Source organism: Durio zibethinus, chromosome 13 (genome assembly GCF_047325235.1).
Source record: "Durio zibethinus cultivar Kanyao isolate XHJ-2024 chromosome 13, ASM4732523v1, whole genome shotgun sequence".
Lineage (NCBI taxonomy): Eukaryota > Viridiplantae > Streptophyta > Magnoliopsida > Malvales > Malvaceae > Durio > Durio zibethinus.
This window is the reverse complement of record NC_143174.1, coordinates 5,054,528-5,074,557: the sequence shown is the minus strand read 5'-3', so window position 1 is coordinate 5,074,557 and position 20,030 is coordinate 5,054,528. Positions and strand designations below refer to the sequence as shown.

Sequence of the window (20,030 nt, the reverse complement as noted above, 5' to 3'; positions counted from 1 at the left end):
AATTAAGTGATTTTTATGGTTAGAGCACAAAAGAGCAAAAGAAGAGTGATGCTTGCCTGCCTATATGTAAAAGGATATGCTATAGTGTCTAATGGGAGGAACAACCAAATCTTGGAATAATTACTAGTTACTTACAAAAGGAAAAGTGACTTGGCTAAAACCTCAAGTTGTGACAATCTTTGGTGCACCTATTACAAGAAGTCAAGGCACACTAGAGATTGTTGTTGGAAACTAAATAAAAAACCTTCAACTTTAAGTAAAGAATGGGGTTATTAAAAAGGACAACCAAGAACTCAAAGGCAAGTTCAAATGACTGCAATGGAGTCAAACTAGAAGAAGTTTTGGGAATAAAGAGAGTTGGACAGAGAAGATATTGAAAAAATGAAAAGCCTATTGGAAAGCCTTAAAAGGCCTACCGGTGTATGTTTTTTTAGCACACTTGGGTAAGGTTTCTAGTTTAGATAAAATCTCTAGTTCTTATGGATTAAATGTTTAGGATAAGTCTATTACGAGTTCTTGGATCATTGACTTAGGAGCCATAAATCACATGACACATTCTTCATTTAAGTTTAGTATATATATCATGTATCCTGTAATAAAAAATTGTTATTACAGAAGGTTCACTTACTACAGTGTTAGGATTAAGAGATGTACGAATTAATCTCTCATTTGTTCTTAAAAATATTCTTCATGTTCTTAGGTTGTCTACTAATCTAATATTTATACAAAAACTTACTAGAGACATGAATTGTAATGTAACTTTTTATCCTTCTTATTTGTTAATTTAAGGATTATGGTTCAGAGAAGAGGATTAGATGTACTATGGAGAATGATTAACTATACTATCTTAAGACATAAAAAAAATAGTAATATCAAGAATAATTTACCTTTGTCACTTTTTTTGAAAAATCTCCTAATAAAGATAAAATCTTGTTTTATCATTTTTATCTTGGATATCCTTTTTTTGGAACTTTAAAAAATATGTTTCTTTTTTTGTTCAAAGAATTATATGTCAACAATTTTATTATTATGTTTGTGAACTTACAAAGTATAGACATGTGTCTTTTTTAGCTAGTAATAAAATAAGTTCTACTCTTTTTACTTGATTCATAGTGACAGATATGGTCCTTTTATAATTCATAATATTTTTGGTACAAGGCAGTTTGTTTCATTTATAAATAATTATACCATGGTTTCTTGAATTTTTTTTTTTACTTAAATCCAAATCAAATGTGAATAATGTGTTTTTAAGCTTCCAAAATATGATTCAAAATCAATTTGAAATGAAAATCAAGAGATTTAAGTTTGCTAAATACTATATTAACTAGAGTTTATCTACCTATTTAAAAAAATGGATTATCCATGAGTTATCTTATGTTGATACTCCACAGCAGAACAAAATGACAAAAAGGAAAAATAACTATTTATTAGTCACAATTTGACCTTTACTTTTTTAAGCCAACGTATCCAAATCTTATTGGGGGGAAGCTATTCTCACTGTCACATACATTATAAATAGGTTATCTTTAAGGGTTTTGGAATTTAAAACTCATATGAAACTATTCTTACAATTCTATTCTTACTTTAATATTACAAACCATATCACACCTAAAATATTTGATTGTATCTCATTTGTTCATATTCACAGTCATAATAGGGGGAAGTTGAATCCAATAGTAGTTAAGTGTATTTTTGTAGGGTATTCATTAATTCATAAATGGTATAAGTGCTATCATCCTCTTATAAAAAAATGTGTTTCCAAATGTCACTTTTAAATAAAGTAAATCATTTTTTACTTAATGTTATCTTTAGAGAGAGACTTCATTTATAGAAGATAAGGACAAAGACTTCTTTTTGCTTAACTTGTCATTCTCAACGTTTTTACCCATTAGTTTTTTTAAGTCTAAACCTATATCTTTTGAGTCCAAGTCAAATACTGAATATGAGTTTACATCTATTCCACACATAAAAATTATGATTCAGGATAATACTATTCTTGATTCTATGAAAGAATTACAAATGTACTTAAGAAGTAAAGTTCTAGCTCCTGAACCAATGTAAACCCAATAACTTGATCATAACTTTGGAAATGAAGTAACTGCAATATCGACTTTAATTTTTAAAATGAGCATGAATCTCCTAAAATTAAAACTGGTGATTATGATATGTCTGGTGCCATTAAAAATGAGCCAGATAATGTACTAAGCATCTACTATACCCAATGTAGACACCCCATTTTGTTTGAGATTTTTTTGAGATAAAAAACGAAGCTTCGGGCATAATAGAAAATTTTTCAATTTTAATTTGATTTGATTTTATTTGTTTTAAAAAAAAGTCAAAAAAAAGAGAGAGAAATAAAAAAATGAGTGATTTTGGCTTGATTCATGCAAATCCTGTAAAAAAGGAAAGTTAAAATTAAATCATAGTTTATAAAGTCACAATAAAATCATAATCAATTTGATTTATTTTTCAAAATTAAAGGGATTCAATCCCTATAAATAAATAGAAACTACACACAAAGAAAGGGATTATTAAATTATTAAATATATATATATATATGAAACTTTTAAGAGAAAAGAAAAATGGGAGAAAAAGATTATATAGAAACTCTAGAGAGAAAAGAGAGAAATTTGTCTAGCAACCAAGAGATTTTAGGTTTTGGGTTTATTTGTTTAGATTTTTTAGAATTAGGATTTGATGTTTTTGGGGTTTGAATTTCTGTAGGGTTTTGCATTTTAGGAATTTCTAGGTTTAGTTTTCTGGACCTAACCTTTAACGTAACTTGGTTTTGACCCGCTCCCTCACCTGTTGCACTGAGCCGAGCTATGCCAAAAGTTGAGTTCCAAGCCGTTTGAGTTGATTTGTGTGTGTAATCGTTTTCTTTAACTACCAAGCCAAGCCAGTTGTAGGGATTTCTGGGTTTAGTTTTTTGGACCTGACCTTCAGTGCAACCTGGTTTTGACCTATTCTCCCATCTGCTGCACTGAGTCATGCTGTGTTGGAAACTGAGTTCCAAGCCGCTCAAGTTGATTTGTGCCTGTAACCGCCTTCTTCAACTGTCAAGCCAAGCTAAGCCAACTGCAAGTAATTTTGCTTTTCTTTATATGTTATTTACTTATTCATTTGTTTATTGTTTTTAGTATTCTTAAAAAAAAATTATATAACAAAATACAAATTTAAATAAAAGCCTTACTAACAAATTGGAAGGTAATCATTTAAAAAAAAAGATTTTACCAACATATTGAAAACCTTATAATTTTATTTATTTCAAATATATATATAAATAAATAAATTTTACTAACATATTGGAGAACTTCATAAATTAATTTTAAAAAATCTATTGTTAATAAAATATTTTGTATTTTATCTTACCAAACTATTGGATGATTTGTATTTTAAATTAAATATTACCAAACTATTAGAAGATTTAATATATTTTCTAAAAAATAATTTTATAATAAAATCTCACCAAATTAATGAAAAATTTGCATCAAAGTAAATATTACCAAACTATTAGAAGATTTTACTGATTATTTCTTTAACTAAAATTTAAATGAATCCGACAACAAAGCCTCTTCAATGTGGGGTATTAGTCTTCATAAATACTCCTGAGGTGAGAAAATTATCTTAAATTGCTACCAAACTATTTGAGTAATTTTAAGATTAATTTTCAATATTAGATATTTTGGTAAACCATAAATATGGTTAAGGCTTTGATAATTTGAAATCAAACTGGTACCATTCATTGGATGGGCGCTATAAAGGTGCTATAAACTTCCTCATGCGTAATTGCACTCCCAAATCTAAAATCTAGTTTGATGGACTAAAATTTACTATTTAAAGATACTTAAGTCAATCTTGAGACTCCTCTTTAAATAGGACAAATTATGTTAGTTCATTAATCACACATAAACAAAAAAGATTGGTAGCGAATCTTTTAATCTATGTCTAGCAATAGATCTACGGATCTATATGTTATGACACCTAATATCTAATTTTGTTTTATTTGAAAAATTCTCATCATCCCATAAAAATTTTTTTTTGAGTCTAAAAATTATTTCTATTCTAACTATATTATCTAAGACATTATCTAAGACATTATCTAATAAGAAATGGAAGCAAGTCATGAAAATAGAAATAGATGCGTTAAAGAAAATAAAACATGAGAGCTAGTACAGTTGCCTAAAAAAAAAATTCAGTTAGGTATAAATGAATTTTCACTATAAAATACAAGGCGAATGGTACTATTGAAAGGTATAAAACTAGGTTGGTAGCTAAGGACTACACTCAAACTTATTGAGTGGATTATCAAGAAACTTTTGCTTCATTTATCGAGATGAATATAGTTAGGATTTTGTTATCATTGGTTGCAAATTAGAATTGACAGCTTTAATAATTTGATGTAAAGAATACTTTTCTACATGATGATTTAGAAGAAGAAATATATATAAAGCTTTCATCCAGATTTGGAGGTCATGTAGAAGTAAACAAAGTATGTAAGCTGAAAAAAGTTTTATACGGCCTTAAACAGTCTCCTAAGGCCTGATTCGAAAGATTTGCTAAAATGATGCTAGCAATGAGATATAAACAGAGTCAAGGGGATCACATATTGTTTATCAACCATTTAGATTTAAGAAGAGTCATAGTTTTGTTAATATATGTTGATGATATAATTGTAATCAGAAGTGATGAAAAAGAAAAAGATTTTTTAAAAAGTGTTTGGCTAGAGAATTTGAGATAAAATAATAAAAGAAATTGAAGTACTTTTAAAAATTGAAATAGCTCACTCACGACATGGTATTTTCATTTCACAAAAAAAATATGTGATGAATCCTTTGAAGGAAATTGGGAAACTCACATGTAAACCCATAAATACTCCTATAGATCCTAATCATAACCTTGAAAAGGCTAATGAAAATGTTACTGTAGATAGAGAGATGTACTAAAAATTAGTTAGAAGACTTATTTATCTCTTACATACTAGACCTAACATAGCATATGCTATAAGTATGATAAGTTAATTTATATATAGTCCTAAAAAAATGTACCTATAAGTTACCTATCTTATACTATACTATTTGAAGGCCAATTCTAAGAGAGGTATTTTGTTTAAAAGAAATTTGAGGCTAGTATTAGAGGTATATACAGATGCTGATCATACATATTCAATTACTTACAAAAGATCTACTTTAAACTACTGCACTTTCTTAGATGGTAATCTTGTATTTAAATGAGTAAAAAACATAATGTGATGGTAAAATCAAGTGCTGAAATAGAGTTTATAGTAATTTTTTAAGGAATTTAGGAATTTATGAACTACTATAGTTAAAGATGATCTTCAAAGACTTGAAGATTAAGTGGGATGGACTAATAAAACTTTATTATGATAGTAAATCTATAATAAGAATTGCACACAATCATGTGTAATATGACAGATTAAATCACATTAAAATAAATCGACACTTTATAAAGGAGAAAGTAAATAGTAGATTGATTTGTACATCATATGTATCAACCAATGATCAACTTGTAGATTTGTTGACTAAAAATCTTAGCAATGCAACATTTTAGGAAATTATTTACAAGTTAGAAATGAAAAACACCTATTCACCAACTTGAGGAGGAGTGTAAAAAAATATTTAGTTACAGTTGGTTGTAATCTGTATCCTTAGAATTAAGTATGTTACACTTTATATCTCTAGAATTAATGATAGAAAATTAGAATATAAAATCCCTTAATTATAGAGATCAATTTTAGAAAGATTTATTTCTAGTTTACTTTCTAGTTAGCTGTATATAAACCAAAGTGCTTGTATAATTCGATAGGCAAGTTTTTCTATATACTTTTAATTTTTTTCCATAGTATCCATATCATATTTGCTAATATTATATGACAAAATATATATCAAAACTTCTCAAAACTATTATACATCCAGTCTTAATAATGAATGATATGTAGGATAAAATTCTCTATTCACAGTTTTTTCTGTCACAATGAAGGGTCAAACTATCTTAATGACTCCAAAATGCATTATTTGCCTATTTGGCTATCTTTAACTTACAATATGCTTCAAGTTTAGCTTTACGTTCCAAAAAACTTTTTATATGTCTATATAAATGCCATTTTAAGAATACAACCCACTTCATTTACAATAATCCAGTAATCCCAACCTAAATATGCTTCTACTCATACATTTAAGCAAGCATTAAAACACTTATAATTAACTTTCAACCATGCAAGCATTTCATATTTCAAGATGGTCATTACTAACTTTGTCAACCTTTCATTAAAAAAACAAAATTTTGAGTTAAATAACTTATCTCATACATTTAGATATTGGCTAAATAAATGTTTTATCCAGTCTTACATTTTTTAGAGCTACATATATATTTATATATCAAAGAGACCCTCTTCCATTCAATATATATCAAAATCATATGAGAATTGGAAAAAAAAAAAAACTCATTTTCTTGTTGGAAAAATGATTCTAGGAAAACGTTATTGAAAAGCTTGATCATCCCTCTCTTTCCATTTAGTCCATGTCCTCCTTTTATTACCTTTCTTCAATTTTTAGGCAAAAGAAAGCAAAATAAAATAAAATAAAATAAAATCAAGAAAAATTCGTAAAAGAACCTATTTAAAGTTTGTGAATCTTTTTTGTTTCTCATATCCTTTTCTTTCATTTTAATTTCCTTTCTTTTGTTGGCTGACGAGAGAGTTTTTGATCAAAATTTGATAAGGAACCTATACCACTTGCAATAATCTTCTCTTTTTTCTTTGTTTATTTTCTTCTTCCAAATCTCCCCTTATTTCCTATCTTTTACCGTAGCAGTAAAAGATGAATCTGGTAACATAGATTTTTTTTTTTTGCTAGACCCTCTCATTTTTCTTTCCTTTTAACTCTTCTTACCTTTTGTTTTCTTTGCCAATCACTTTTCATTTTTTCTCTTTTTATCACCTTTCTATGTCTATTTTTTTTTGACAGATTTCCTTACCCTTTTTTTTCTTCATTTTTTTTTCGTTTCCCAATCCCTTTGCATTGTTTTCCCTTTCTTTTCTCGACCAAAAGCTTCCTTTCTCAAATAACACCTAATTACCTAGCTAACCCTAAAACATATGAGAAATATCCTTTGCATCTTTATTAGACATATGTCACACAATTGTGAGCCAGTAGATTAAAATATGTGATAGATAGATATGAATTGATTAGGGCGGTCTTTAGCTTATCTTTAAAAAAGAAGGCCCGGTAGATTAGGCTCGGCCCATGGATAACACGGGCCAATTTCTTGTTTACCTATATTCGGCCTATATATAAGTTTTGCCTAGGAGCAACAAGTAGAAATGACGGGAGCTGAAATTGAAGCTTTATACGGGAATAAAAAATGGTCAGACAAGAAGAAGAGGAAGAGGATATAGTTTGCTTGGACGAATCTTTCTTCATTAATGACAAGTATTTAGGCACCTTTCTCTCTTACTCTCTGTAATTTTTTTTTAATTCTATCATATATGCATACAATTACAAGAAAAAATTTTGATTGTCAATGTCTGCAGTTACCAGCTAACTACTTTCACATTTGGGTCTCATGTTCTCCAGCTCTTTTGCCTCCAATCAGCTTCAAGTAAGTTCTTTGTAGTTAATGACAACCCATTTCTCTGTTACTAAAAATATACAGAGTTGGTTTATGTAGCCATCCTCGTGGGTTGTGGTATCCAGCAGCTCTGCCTTCAAATTCCTGTACCTGCAATCCATTCTTCTATTACCAAACTGCGGACTGCTTTGTACCCAAAAAAAAAAAAAAAATCCGGCCTTGGTTAACTAGGTTCCCTAATTTCTTAAAAAATATTCATTTTTTTATTGTGGAATTCTGTACTTAATTGCTCCAGGTTATGTTTTACTATTCAAGTGAGATGTTTTGGTCATAGACAGACAGATGCAGAGGCTGGGATGAATATCTGTAGAAATGGAGGGTTATTACTTGAACTAATCATTTTAATTTCCAAGTAATTTTTATGAATAAGTAGATTGAAGGTAGAGGATTGTAAGTTTTGGGATCAAAGGAAATATAAGAAAAAAATATTAAATTTGTTAGTGCCCAATTATTCTCCTCTTTTCATCCGAAGAAGAAATACTACTCTGAATTTAACATTTAGAATTGATCAACATTACAGCAATTCTATGGCACTGCCCCACATCTTCTCTTTGCAACTTCTATTTAATATAAAACCAAAATAAAACCAACTTGTTGGGTCATCATTTGGACATTGTGGTTGCAGCTAAAGGCCTCTCATACTTTGTCATATGCATGCTAAGCATTGCACTGATATCATCTGTTACATTTTTTAATTTATTGTTTGTTCATTTTTGAAGTTTTTGGTGTAATAGTTGCTCTGAAATTGTATACTTAGTTACTAACTATTTGTGAAACAGCTGATTTTGATTTGACAGGGCAATTGGTATGGCCTGGTGCAATGCTTTTGAATGATTATCTCTCTAAAAATGCTGAGATTCTTCAAGGATGTTCCATGATTGAATTGGGCTCTGGTGTAGGTGAGTCAGTTTCATACAATTTACTCTTTGTTTTCTCATTTCCAAGGCAGTAATGCTTAAATTTCAAGGTGTTGCATTTGACAGTTCTTTAACAACCTGAATCTGAATTCTTGCATATGCATGCTTATCCCTTTGAATTACCCTCTGTTGTTGTGGTGCTTAATTGGGCACCTTTTTATTGCTTTGAGGAGATGGATTGAAGGTTATATCCTATAATTTGTGAGTTTCCCTTGCCCCCTACTTTTGCAGTCTTTACTAACATGGAGCATGAATGTGTATGTGCATGTGTAGTTCGTACGCATATCCCCTCAATGCATTTATCCCATGTTTGTGCATGTGTAGTTTGTATTTAAAACAAGACGATTGGGATTGATGATTAATGCTCAACTTCAGAGTTGCTGGTTAATGATGCTTGACTTATTGTTTAGGTTTTGTCTTATCTTTTTTGTGCTCACTTTTTGAAATAATAGGATGAAAGTATTTAGGCAGTCCTATGTGTTGCACACACGGTCAACTTGGCTCAACTCAAGCAAAACTCAATTTTCAATTACTTGAGTCAATCCTTTGTGAGCAAAAATTTTTGCAATTGAGTTTTATAATGGGCTTATCATGTAGAAAATAATTTTTTTAAGCATGCTCGAGTATTTGTGCCAAAATTATGTTTGAAAGATTGGATTGTGAGCTTTTAGTCCCAATACCAGCTCACCTTCTCTAAAAGTTTTGTTCTTTGGTTATGTTCTATGGAATTTCCTAGCATTCATCAATTAATGGCGCAGTTTAATTTTTAATCCTCTATTTTACCTTGATGATATGACATGATTATTGTCACCTGCTGGATAGGTATTACTGGCATGCTCTGCAGCAGATTTTGTCATCAAATTCTTTTGACTGATCATAATGAAGAAGTACTGAAGGCAAGAGAATAAAATTAAATTACAGTGCTACGTATAGATTTGTTAGGTCTTATCTCTGATTTTGCCTTTGTCTTATCATATACAGATCTTGAGGAGAAACATAGAGCTGAATTTGTCTTCTGAAAACCCTAGTTGCTGTGCTGGTGAGAGAAATAAGCTTGATTGGAAATTCTCATATTGGATTAGCTGATGTCCTCTTTCACATCTTACATGCAGCACTAGAAGCTGAGAAGCTAGAGTGGGGAAACTCAGATCAGATTAACAGGATTTTACAAAAATATCCTGGAGGTTTTGATTTGATACTTGGTGCTGACATTTATATCCTGATTACTGCTAATTATTTCTTTTATAACACAATTTATAAAATACAAGGCAAAACATTGAGCTTCTGATGGATGAAACTGAGACAAAAGCCAGGAATTAGCAAGCTCTATCATAATTATCTGGGTATTGAACACCACATAAACATTATCCTTCTATAAAATCTGTTACTTGCTAATAATTTTAAAATTAGATACTTGTAACCGAGTCATTAATAGGATTTAAATGACACTCATTTAACTTCATTACTATTGCTTGTATTTCATTGGTTTCTTCCAAAATATCTTCAGACACTATGAAGTAAAATTTTTTATTTTTCTATGTAGTCAGTTTGTAGTAAATGTTCCCTATCTTAGCACAGGTGTGTTTTGTGGCATACAAGTAAACTCAACTTCAAATGCTGTTTGGTAATTGGCTGACCTGATTCAACAATTGTTATAATTGCACAAAAAACTGCCATTAAATTGATAGTTGTAAAAAAAATTGCACTTCCTTTGTTTCATAGTCCATTCATTCTTATCTAGTAGCTGTTCTTGACAACTTGAAAAAGTGGCCTTTGACAATATTCAAGCTTCCAGCAGTCAAGTGTTCCTCTGCTTTTTGATACTGTACAACAGCTCCTGTGCGAAAGGGGAAGTGGCCATTGCAAGTTCATACTAGCATATGTATCCCGAGCCAAAATGTAAGTCCTATGTTTTATTTTTCTCACCCCTCTGGTTACTGAATCATATTTATAATAAACCTGTCAGCTTCACAATGAAAGAATGACAAAAAAAATGTTATGAACCTCTGTCCCCTGCTAAACTGAATGCAGATAATCCTTTACACATTCCAAAATATTCATTCTGATCTTGTTAGGGAGAACTAACAATCATTTTAAATTTAGGGTAAAAATGTTAAAAATGCATAAAAATTTAAATGATATGTGTTGTTGGAATTCAAACATATTGGTCACATGTCAACTCTATCCAGCAAGAGCAAAATTTGAGCAAAACTTAACCTTTACTTGTTAGAGGTTGCAGTGTTGTTCAGACTTAGCTAAAAGGTCCAAAATCCAAAACCTTTATGATTTACAAATTTTATGCCTGATGACTTTTGCCTTATAGTTTCGTACCTTCCTCTTGCATTGCACCCTTTGTTCGCAGCCATGGATTTTTCATTTTAAGTGATATTTATTTGTAAAATTTGATAAAAAGCTGCCTAAAGTCCGCTAGAATTTACTTTTTTTTATTGGGATTTTAACCTTTTCTTGGATTTTATTTCTTCTTTAGAACTTAAATTCAAGTTGATATAATGTTTATGGTGCAAGCATGGTGTCATTTTTACAATCACTCTCATGTCAAACTGTTTGTAGACTAAGGTTTTCATTTCTATCCAGCTTTTTTTTTTAAAAAAACGTAATCATGTTGGAATTTATGTGCAGGATGGATTTGATGGTTATCGCAGAAGCTACTCAACATGGTATGCTGATAAATGAAGTAGCTGGGACACGGTCTGTGGTTGGAAATCTCGAAGGAGTCATCTTTGAAATCACACTTTGCTAGAGCGGTTGAGGTGCTAAATAAACATTGGACGGTGGAAACTGGGTTCGGGAGAGGGGAATATCTGGAGAAGCTAGTAATATACATAAGGATGGAAGAAAAAGAAAGGAACTAGATCTAATGTTAAAATGGTTCAACTAGCCGCTTGTATGCAATATTCTTGTGCCAAATGATTCATGCTCAGAAAGGAAAAGATTCAGAGGGCAACTAGAATTTTGCTTCTAAAATACTTTTTAAAATTTTGCATGCTCTTAATTACAGGGTTCATAGGTTGGAAGGGCTTGCACTGCAGCATTGGATTGAATTGTCTGTTTATATCAGTTATTTCAGAAGCCCTATTAGTCTATTTGGGCACTATCAAATTTTGGTTGGGTTGTTCAAAATTGATCTGTAAAATTTGCCATGGCTGCAAAGTTTCAATTCCATGAGAAAAGTGAATGGTAGGCAGCTAGCATCTTCACGAGTTCAATATTATTCTGCTTGTTTCATATATACTATAGATAATATATATATATATATATATATATATTAATATATTACAAGAGAGGTCATAGTCTCTTAAGGATAAAGAAAGTGGTTTCAAGTTCTGAAATTTAAACTTTAGATCTGTTAAATTTTTTCACTTTTAAAAATGATTGTATGAAATAACTGAGTTAAATTTTGAGTTTCTATGTTTACATTGTTTCACAACAGCATGATCTTATTCATCAACCATATTCTTCAAAATGGGATTAACTAGTTTCAATCATGCTTGGTGGGGAAAAGTAAAGGTCATCTCCCTCTGAAGCAAATCTCATATGCAAACCGATCATGGAATTTAGAGAGCTATGTGAAATAAATATAGCATCAAATCCTACATCCACCGACAGAAATGGCTTCCACGTGTATCCTAATTACTAGGATGGAAAATGAAACCATGTTGAGAACTTACGTAAAAGCTAAACTGCAATATATCATAACAATAATGGAGGAAATATAAATGCAAAATTGCACATCGCTCCATAAAAAAAATGCTTTTCATTTGAAAATATTACTTCATGTGCTAACTTACACAGCATGTACCTTGCAAGGATATTGGTTCCACAAGAATAATATACAACTCCAGTCAAGCTACCTTACTCTCAATAAGCTTAGAGACATTAGAGCTCTCCCAACGCAATCTTCAAGCTGCAGTCTATAATTTCCCATTTTCATACCATTAAGTATTAACCAATCAAATCAGCGTTAATAGATGGTTAACTGTTCAAATTGTAGCAATGTAATGAAGTTTGTTATGGGTAGTTGGCCGCCTGCACAAACTGCTGGCTTCATGGAACCAAATTTTCCGTTTCAAGTGATGGATCTACCTTCATTCTCAGGCCTTTCCCATATGCAGCAATGAGAAGAGCCTCAGCCCTTCCTTAAAAGTTCAAAAGAAAACAGAAGCCAATGAGAAAATAATCAAGTTAACAAATGCCAATGAGAGAAGATCTATAAATAAAATTAGGGAGACCTTGCTTAAATCAAACTTTATCTTCCATTATCAGGTCAAAACTCAAACAAAATCTACAATTGGAAAGATCCATTTGCTAAGAGTAGTGAATTATGAGGAGCATGTGATCCATGATGCACACTGCATGAATCACTTAGGATGTTGGGTGGCAGCATATTTATGGACATCAGCTTTTAATACTTCTGCAGGCTGCATTTCTTTCAGACTTCGGTTGTAAAACATTGGGAATGGTCAGTCACCAGATTCTAAGGTTTATACATAAAAAGGCATTGAAACTACTTAACTAGTTGGTTCTTGCTACTGTACAAGACTCTGAGGATGAGAAAGCAACTGTATCACCTAACTTCATGATCTCCACAATCAGCACAGCCATAAAAGAAAATATACCATTTCACAGATCAGTATGTTAATTTGTCAAGGCTCAAAGGTAGCATAGGCACAAAGGGCTTGCTGAGTAGCATCAGCCAACAAGTTGAAACGAGACAGTTTTATCCTAGCAAGTTGATTGGGAACAAGGCAGAAAAAAAAAATCACATAGCTTTAGCCATTAAGAGCTTATAAGCAATTTTCTACTAACAAAATGAGACTAATGTCTATTGGAAATAAAGGGCACAGAAAAATAATCATATGGACTACAATAAAGCAGATGGAAGGAAATTTTATGGAATGCAAATGGTGGTTCTATACTGTTAAGTGTTAACAATAATGAATAGAGATTAGACTGCTATGTCTTGGAAACCAGAAAACATACCATGATCTTTTTTCCTTTTTAATAGATCACTCAATGAGGGAAACAAAGTTGATGCAATTCTCCGACTATCATCCTGTCAAAAACCAGAAATGATGATAAATAAAGGAAACTTGTAAAAATCACAATTAACACAGCAATAATAGCTTAAATTAATGCCGTGAAACATAAGACACATTCCTGCATGCAATGATTGAGACTGATGCCCATGGAAAGAAAAACTTCAAAAAGCTTGATTAGTTTCTTAGACTCACAGCTACAGATCTGGTGCCATAAATGCACTGTCTACCTCGTTTAGCTCAAATTATAACTTGGTCAATAGGCATGAATCAATCATTGAATAATAACACTAATATACCAACCTTTGTAGAGCCAGCTCCAGTGAGTTCAAACTCTTTCTTCCACAACAAAGATGACACTGGAACTACAGAAAACCCTGAGGCAACTAGTATCCCGATCCATAATCCATACCCAAATCCTCCACTCCACCAGCCCTGCCATTAGAAAATAACCTCATCAAGAACTAAATCTTGGAACAATTGATCCAACATTTCTTTTTCCTATGGATAAATGTATGAGAATAAGGAAGTAAAGATGCTAAAAGAAAAAGTCCACAAAAGGACACACAAACAATTAGAGCTAGCGATTTCCACTTGAAGGTGTCAGTTAGGATTTTGGGTAAGGGAAGGCTGGATTTTATGGGATGGGTAAGAGCTACCTCCCTTTGTGTAGTTCAAGCCTTAAAGGCTTCCATATGTACCCAAAGTAAAAATAACTTACAAACCATTTAAGGCAACAGAATTGTAGAGGATCGGTTGCCTTCACAAGGGATTACAATCATAAGCAGTCCATAGCTCAAGCATAAACCAAGGAATAGCACCAATGAAAAGCCTAGCACAACAAATTAGAGTTGCAAGGAAAAGAGACAAATAGCAGCAGTGATGAAGGAGCCAGGAATAATAAAACTAATTTGAAAAGGTCCAACCAACATTCTGTTGTGTGGTAACAACGCTGACCTGTTTCCCATCTTTCGGAAAGGGGATAGATTTCTCTATATATGCAGAAGTACCTGAAGTAAGGCAAGCTCAATCAATGCCGAAGTATAAAACAAGTGGAGTCAAAAACAGAATTTCAACCTTGTATTTTACACACACAGCAAATCATGATCATACATACCAATTGGAGCCTCTAAACTTCGAACCAACTGAATAATAGACCTGGCATCTAAACGTTTTCGAACTCTGTTGCCAACTCGAACAGGCAACAGCGGCGTATCAAATACCTACCATACAATTTAGTAAGAAAATCCATGTCCAACCTATTGCAAAATTTTTATGACCCAATTAACTAGTTAGCAAAATGTACCTGGGCAGTGCAACCGGAGGAGTCAGTTTTCAAGATGGCCAAGGCACCAGAGAGGTCAGGGTCAACACCAATGACCCAACTGGAATCCGCATCGGTCTGGGTCGGACCCTCTCCGCTGTGCGGTAAAGGGCAAGACAGAGAGTCCAACCAACCCTCATTCATAGTAGCAGCATCAGCAGAGAGCTTGAGGCTGTTCCTTGCAGAAACCCTTCTCCTTGATGATGATGGGTGGTGGCTTGGGGTTAGAGAAAGAGAGAATGAGGAGAAGGGTACAAGTTTAGAAGAGGAAGAAGAGAGAAGGGGTTTTAGCTTAGAGGAGAGTGAGTTCATGTAATGGATTTGAGGATGGGGTTTTAGTAACTGTGTTTCCATGGAAGATTCATTCAATTCCTCTCATTCTATACCCGTAATTCCTGCTTTTGCTTAAACCCGGGAAAAAAAATTGTGCAGGGGCTGTTTGTTTTTCAAGGATACGCTTCCGCTGTCTTAACGGCTTTAAGGCGTGTCCCTCGCTTGTGGGTGCATTTCTTTAGCCTATTGGGGTTTTTCTCTAGGAAAGAGTAATCGATTTTAATTAAAATGAAAATTTTAACAGGGTTCAATCTCTTTAAAATTTAAATCATATTAGGTTGAATTTCATAATTTTTTAAAAAATATGTTATTAGAATTAATATTGAAATATATTATTAAAATTAATATTTGAATGTTACAAACTAGTATAATATAAAGTTTTATTTTATTTTTTATATAAATATAGAAAATAAATATATGGGGATTCAGTGGTCGATTAAAAATTTTTTTAAAAAATAAAACATGATTTGAATCAGCTTTTTGTTTCTCTTCATGTGTGTTAATTTTGTTAGCAGATTGGAGAGGATATCTGATCTGGTTGTAAATCTTCATTCCATTTTCTGTATAAATAAATTATAATTCCAGAGGATTATTCATGAATAAAAATTACAATTTCTCTCTCTTGTTCTTACTCTCTTTCTTGATCTCTAAGCTCGTGGTTTGTTCTTCTTTTTCAAGCTGTCTGCATCTGATTTTTATTGATTTTTGCTAATGTTCATTGCTGACAACTTATCCCTGAAACAATCAAGCTCTTGGTACCGCCAACATAACCCAATTCCATCACCGGACTAGTGGTAACTATTCATTATTAACATTTCTTCTTCCTTAATTTTCTTTTAATCAACAAAAAATTTCTGTTTATTAAAAAAATAATTCAAAAAGAACTAGCTTCATTCATAAAATTTTAATAACAGCGACTAATATCGTATTCGTCTATATTAAAAACCAGGAGTTTGTGGGCAAAAAAAATGAAAGTCGCCATCTAAATATATATTTAGCGCAATTGGACATATCTTTATATAATATATATATATATACGTATACATACGTATATGTATATGATATACATATATTCATACATCAATATAAACATACATACATCAACATATATTTTATTTAAGTCAAATTTTCCAATTCACGCTTTCCACTGGACTTCTTTACATTTATTAAAGACAAATTATACGTACAACCATTTAGGCTAATTGCAATATTTTTATAATATTCTTTTTTTTTTTATTTTATGCCAATTTTTTCTAAAAGATTTACAGCATGAGAATTTCTTTTTATATGGCAATAACTAATACTTTCCGACATCAACAACTAAATAGTTTGGTTTGGATACCGTTTTAACTTTAGGTGGGACAAAATCCAAGGTTTCCTTCATGCTAATAATAATTTATATATTTGTTATAAAAATATTAAAATCAGATCTGCATTTCATTGTGGGATATATTTTTTTTAAATTATGTTTTAAATATGAGAGAAGTAAATTTTTATTTTAGGTTTTAATGGGTGATAATACATAAACAAATATAATTTATTTATTTTTTAATATAAATTAAAATTTAATTATATATAAATGCAATTTTCTATGACATTAAAGTATTACGTAATATTTTTATTAATATAATACATATATAAATTAAATAAATAATAAAAAATATATTTTTATATATTCCGATTTGAATTAAGATAAAACATCTCAAATTCGATTTTGACTTGACCCAAAATTTTTAAAAAAGCATAAGTTAGTACAATCTTTATTTGAAAAAAAAAAATCATATCGATTGAATCATGATAAATCAAAATTTGTTGGATATAGATTGTTTCTCATCCCTACATCTCTTGATTTTTTAAAAAATAAAATTTATCTAATAAATAAAATTTTAAAAACAAAAAAGTAAAATAAGATGGTACATGAATTTATTAAATTAAAATATTAAATAATATTTTTAATAATATATAAATATAGACTTAATTAAAAAAATAAAAATTTATATATATTAAGATCAAAATATAACACTTAAAATCTCACTTTGACTCGAACTCGATTTAAAAAAAAATTCAATTATCTTGAATTAAAAAAAAGGTGCATCAATTTGATTTGACGAATCAAAATTCATTATGGATTATTTTATCATTTCTATTTCAATTGATTTTTTTTATTACAAAATTTATTAAATAAAATGTAAATGTTAAAAAGTTAAAGAAAAAAAGTTTTAAAAAAACAAAAAAAATGAAAAAAAAAAAGAGAGAAAAAGGTCACATGAAGATCCAAGATAAAGCGAAATATTTTAAATTCATCTCTAACTTGATCTCAATTTCAAACCAAAAGTTACAATTCAATCTTATTTTTTTTAATAAAAAATATACTTATATTGAATCGTTTCGAATCAAAACCATTTGAATATAAATTATTTTATAAATTTTTTTTATAAAATTTATCTAATAATAAATAAATAAATAAATAAAATAAAGAATAGAGGAAGGAACAGATGACACATGGGTACTCTCTTTTTGCTGTTCTCTAACAAAATTAAGTAATAGATTTCCAATATTCAGTACCATATTCATAATTTGCTTGTGGAATATTTCACGAGCTAGATTTCAGGTTGACTGATATCAATTGTCTGGATTTATTATCAAACAAAGATCAAGCTCCGTGACTCAAGTGCTAGAATTAACAACCATGGGGAAATCAAAGCCAGGATGTTTGATTTCCTTAGCAATTATTTAGCATGATACCTAAGATCCAAATGAAGATAATACATATCTATAACTTAAATTAATTGGTTCATTCAATCATCCTTAAAAGATGATATTTAATAGATATAAATTTTAATTTTAATATTTGTAATCCATTAGCCGAACTACGGCCAAAGACAAAACTGCCTGGCAGAAACTTTATTTTGTTTCTACTTGAACTTCTATAAATTATTTAACAAGTTACAAAGCCAGGTCTCTTCAGGCAACGGTATATGCTCCAACAATTGTATAGACAAATGTCTGGTCTTGGATCAGTCACAAAACAACAAGGTTAGGAATAGTTGTTTTGCAATTTTATTTAGACACGAAAGTAATAAACTATTAGTCATACTGACAATATTTTGACAATATACAAGTTCTGCCTTTTGAATATAATCTTGAGTGCTAGTAGTAAGCTGTCGGAAACAGATAGCTCTAGGGACATGAACCCGGAATTTCTCCTGAATATATTACTAATAGCTAGTTTTAAGCTTTGAAGAATAATTTGGAAGCTGTTGACCCAGCTTTTGATATATGAATGCATGTAAGTGGGGTTCCCTTCAATTCAGCAGCTAAAATTGGTTTCTGTTTTCAGAATCTGTTTTCCAAGCCAGCTAACAATCTTGAAATTGGTAGCCAGCCAAGGCTTTTGCAGGATGGAAACTATGAGTATGACACCTCAAACGCCAAATGATACTCTCTATACAAGTGCCCCTGCCAGCCCAAGGAGAATCAGCCTGGAAGGTTTGTGTTTCCATAGCGTCCCAACTAGTCCCACTCGAAGGACCCTGAAGGCTGCATATGATCTTCACACTGAGCTAACAACACCAAAAACTTGTAAAGGTTCGAGTTCCAATGTTGATGAATTCGAGTTTGAAAGTAGTCGTTTTTTCAATGTTGATGAATATGAAGTTGAACCGGAGCAGAAGTGTAAGTCCCAATTGGAGGATCCACTTCAAAACCATGTTCGTAAGGAATCACTTCCTGCCATGGCATTTGCTGATGAACTATTTTCTGATGGGAAAGTCATGCCCCTGACGCTTCCGCCACGACTTCAGTATCCCAATGAAAAGAAGTTTGATAAACCAAGCTCAACTTTATCATCCCCCAGGTCGCCAACTGGTGTCCTAAGACTTCCATTTCATCGTAGGAGCTTGTGGAATGATGATTTTGATCCGTTCATGGTAGCGTTGGAGAATGTCAAGGATGAAAATTTTTGGAAATCTCAAGCACAAAATAATAGACGGGCTCAGTCCATGTCACCATTTAGGGGGAAAAGCCCAAATGGAACCAATGACTTGTCAGGCCCAAGCAGACATCAAATTGATCAAATGGGTCTCATATTGCCAACACGACAATCAGAGCCCAACTTAAACATGAGGGTGGAGAGCAATGAATCAACCTTTTTGATGTCGGTTCCAACAGGTCAAAACGGGCAAATGGGCCGAAAAGAGCAGGTGAGACAAGTAAAGAAAAGCTCAATAAAATTGGCAGAACCCAAGGGAGTTCTTTTTGCAAGGCGAGCAAGGCTTGTAAACGTGGAGCAGGAAAAACCCAGAAAGCCCAGTTTAATCACTCCAACAGTGGGGGCAGGAGTAATTTGTACGAAGGAAACCAAGAGACAAAAAATCAAGAACTTTATATTCAGGAGTGGATCCATGAGAAAAATAAGCAATGAGGACAAGACTAAAAGTTCAAATGCAACAGAGTCAAGGCCAAACCTTATAAGGAAATTTAGCTTTAAATGGATGGGATTAACACAATACAATGAGGAAAAGAGGGTGTCTGGAGTGACCCGAATGACACTTGTACAATATAGACCAAAGTTGTTGCTTTGTGTGGGTTACGGGGCCAAATATGTGCGGTGAAAGGGTAACCAATGGAGTAGATCTTTCTTTGTTTTATTTTCTTCTTCTTTGACATTGTGTTTATAACTCGCCTAAAAATCAGTCCCTAGATGTTTACGTGAGTCTCTGTTGTGTGAACAGTGGTGCTTAATTTCTT

The 20,030-nt window shown here is 31.5% G+C and overlaps 3 protein-coding genes across 5 annotated transcripts; 2 read left to right on the top strand and 1 right to left on the bottom strand.

Annotated features, from left to right (window-relative positions):
* Positions 1 to 7,313: 7,313 nt before the first annotated feature.
* On the top strand, positions 7,314 to 11,799 carry LOC111303929 (Putative methyltransferase family protein). Of its 2 annotated transcripts, none has more exons than XM_089742787.1 (8): positions 7,314 to 7,451; positions 7,553 to 7,620; positions 8,448 to 8,549; positions 9,390 to 9,463; positions 9,549 to 9,606; positions 9,680 to 9,781; positions 10,355 to 10,466; positions 11,208 to 11,799. In XM_089742787.1, exons 1-8 carry the CDS (start codon positions 7,384 to 7,386, stop codon positions 11,326 to 11,328), a joined length of 705 nt encoding a protein of 234 aa, XP_089598913.1. In that variant the 5' UTR covers positions 7,314 to 7,383; the 3' UTR covers positions 11,329 to 11,799. The 2 variants fall into 2 exon arrangements, with proteins under 2 accessions (XP_089598913.1, XP_022756191.2); XM_022900456.2 differs by having other exon boundaries at positions 8,430 to 8,549.
* A 528-nt stretch (positions 11,800 to 12,327) lies between these two features.
* Positions 12,328 to 15,523, bottom strand: LOC111304418 (Holliday junction resolvase MOC1, chloroplastic-like). 2 transcript variants are annotated; one of them, XM_022900970.2, is made up of 6 exons: positions 14,931 to 15,523; positions 14,742 to 14,847; positions 14,582 to 14,634; positions 13,928 to 14,059; positions 13,569 to 13,641; positions 12,328 to 12,724 (listed from the first exon to the last, which is right to left on the bottom strand). In XM_022900970.2, the coding sequence occupies exons 1-6, from the start codon at positions 15,300 to 15,302 to the stop codon at positions 12,633 to 12,635; spliced, it is 828 nt and encodes a 275-aa protein (XP_022756705.2). In that variant the 5' UTR covers positions 15,303 to 15,523; the 3' UTR covers positions 12,328 to 12,632. The 2 variants fall into 2 exon arrangements, with proteins under 2 accessions (XP_022756705.2, XP_022756706.2); XM_022900971.2 differs by having other exon boundaries at positions 12,539 to 12,720.
* A 2,721-nt stretch (positions 15,524 to 18,244) lies between these two features.
* On the top strand, positions 18,245 to 19,894 carry LOC149515262 (uncharacterized). Its single transcript, XM_089742403.1, has one exon. The coding sequence runs from the start codon at positions 18,683 to 18,685 to the stop codon at positions 19,892 to 19,894; it is 1,212 nt and encodes a 403-aa protein (XP_089598529.1). The 5' UTR covers positions 18,245 to 18,682.
* The last annotated feature ends 136 nt before the right edge of the window (positions 19,895 to 20,030 follow it).

What these genes read in the sequence shown, in the direction of transcription:
- LOC111303929 (XM_022900456.2), top strand. Translation starts at nt 7,384, where the DNA reads ATGGTCAGACAAGAAGAAGAGGAAGAGGATATAGTTTGCTTGGACGAA. An exon ending in AAACCCTAGTTGCTGTGCTG is followed by an intron (nt 9,607 to 9,679) that starts GTGAGAGAAATA and finishes TCTTACATGCAG; the next exon opens with CACTAGAAGCTGAGAAGCTA. An exon ending in TATGTATCCCGAGCCAAAAT is followed by an intron (nt 10,467 to 11,207) that starts GTAAGTCCTATG and finishes ATTTATGTGCAG; the next exon opens with GATGGATTTGATGGTTATCG.
- LOC111304418 (XM_022900970.2), bottom strand. Translation starts at nt 15,302, where the DNA reads ATGGAAACACAGTTACTAAAACCCCATCCTCAAATCCATTACATGAAC. An exon ending in CCTCCGGTTGCACTGCCCAG is followed by an intron (nt 14,848 to 14,930) that starts GTACATTTTGCT and finishes ATTGTATGGTAG; the next exon opens with GTATTTGATACGCCGCTGTT. An exon ending in AAGTTTAGAGGCTCCAATTG is followed by an intron (nt 14,635 to 14,741) that starts GTATGTATGATC and finishes GCCTTACTTCAG; the next exon opens with GTACTTCTGCATATATAGAG.
- LOC149515262 (XM_089742403.1), top strand. Translation starts at nt 18,683, where the DNA reads ATGGAAACTATGAGTATGACACCTCAAACGCCAAATGATACTCTCTAT.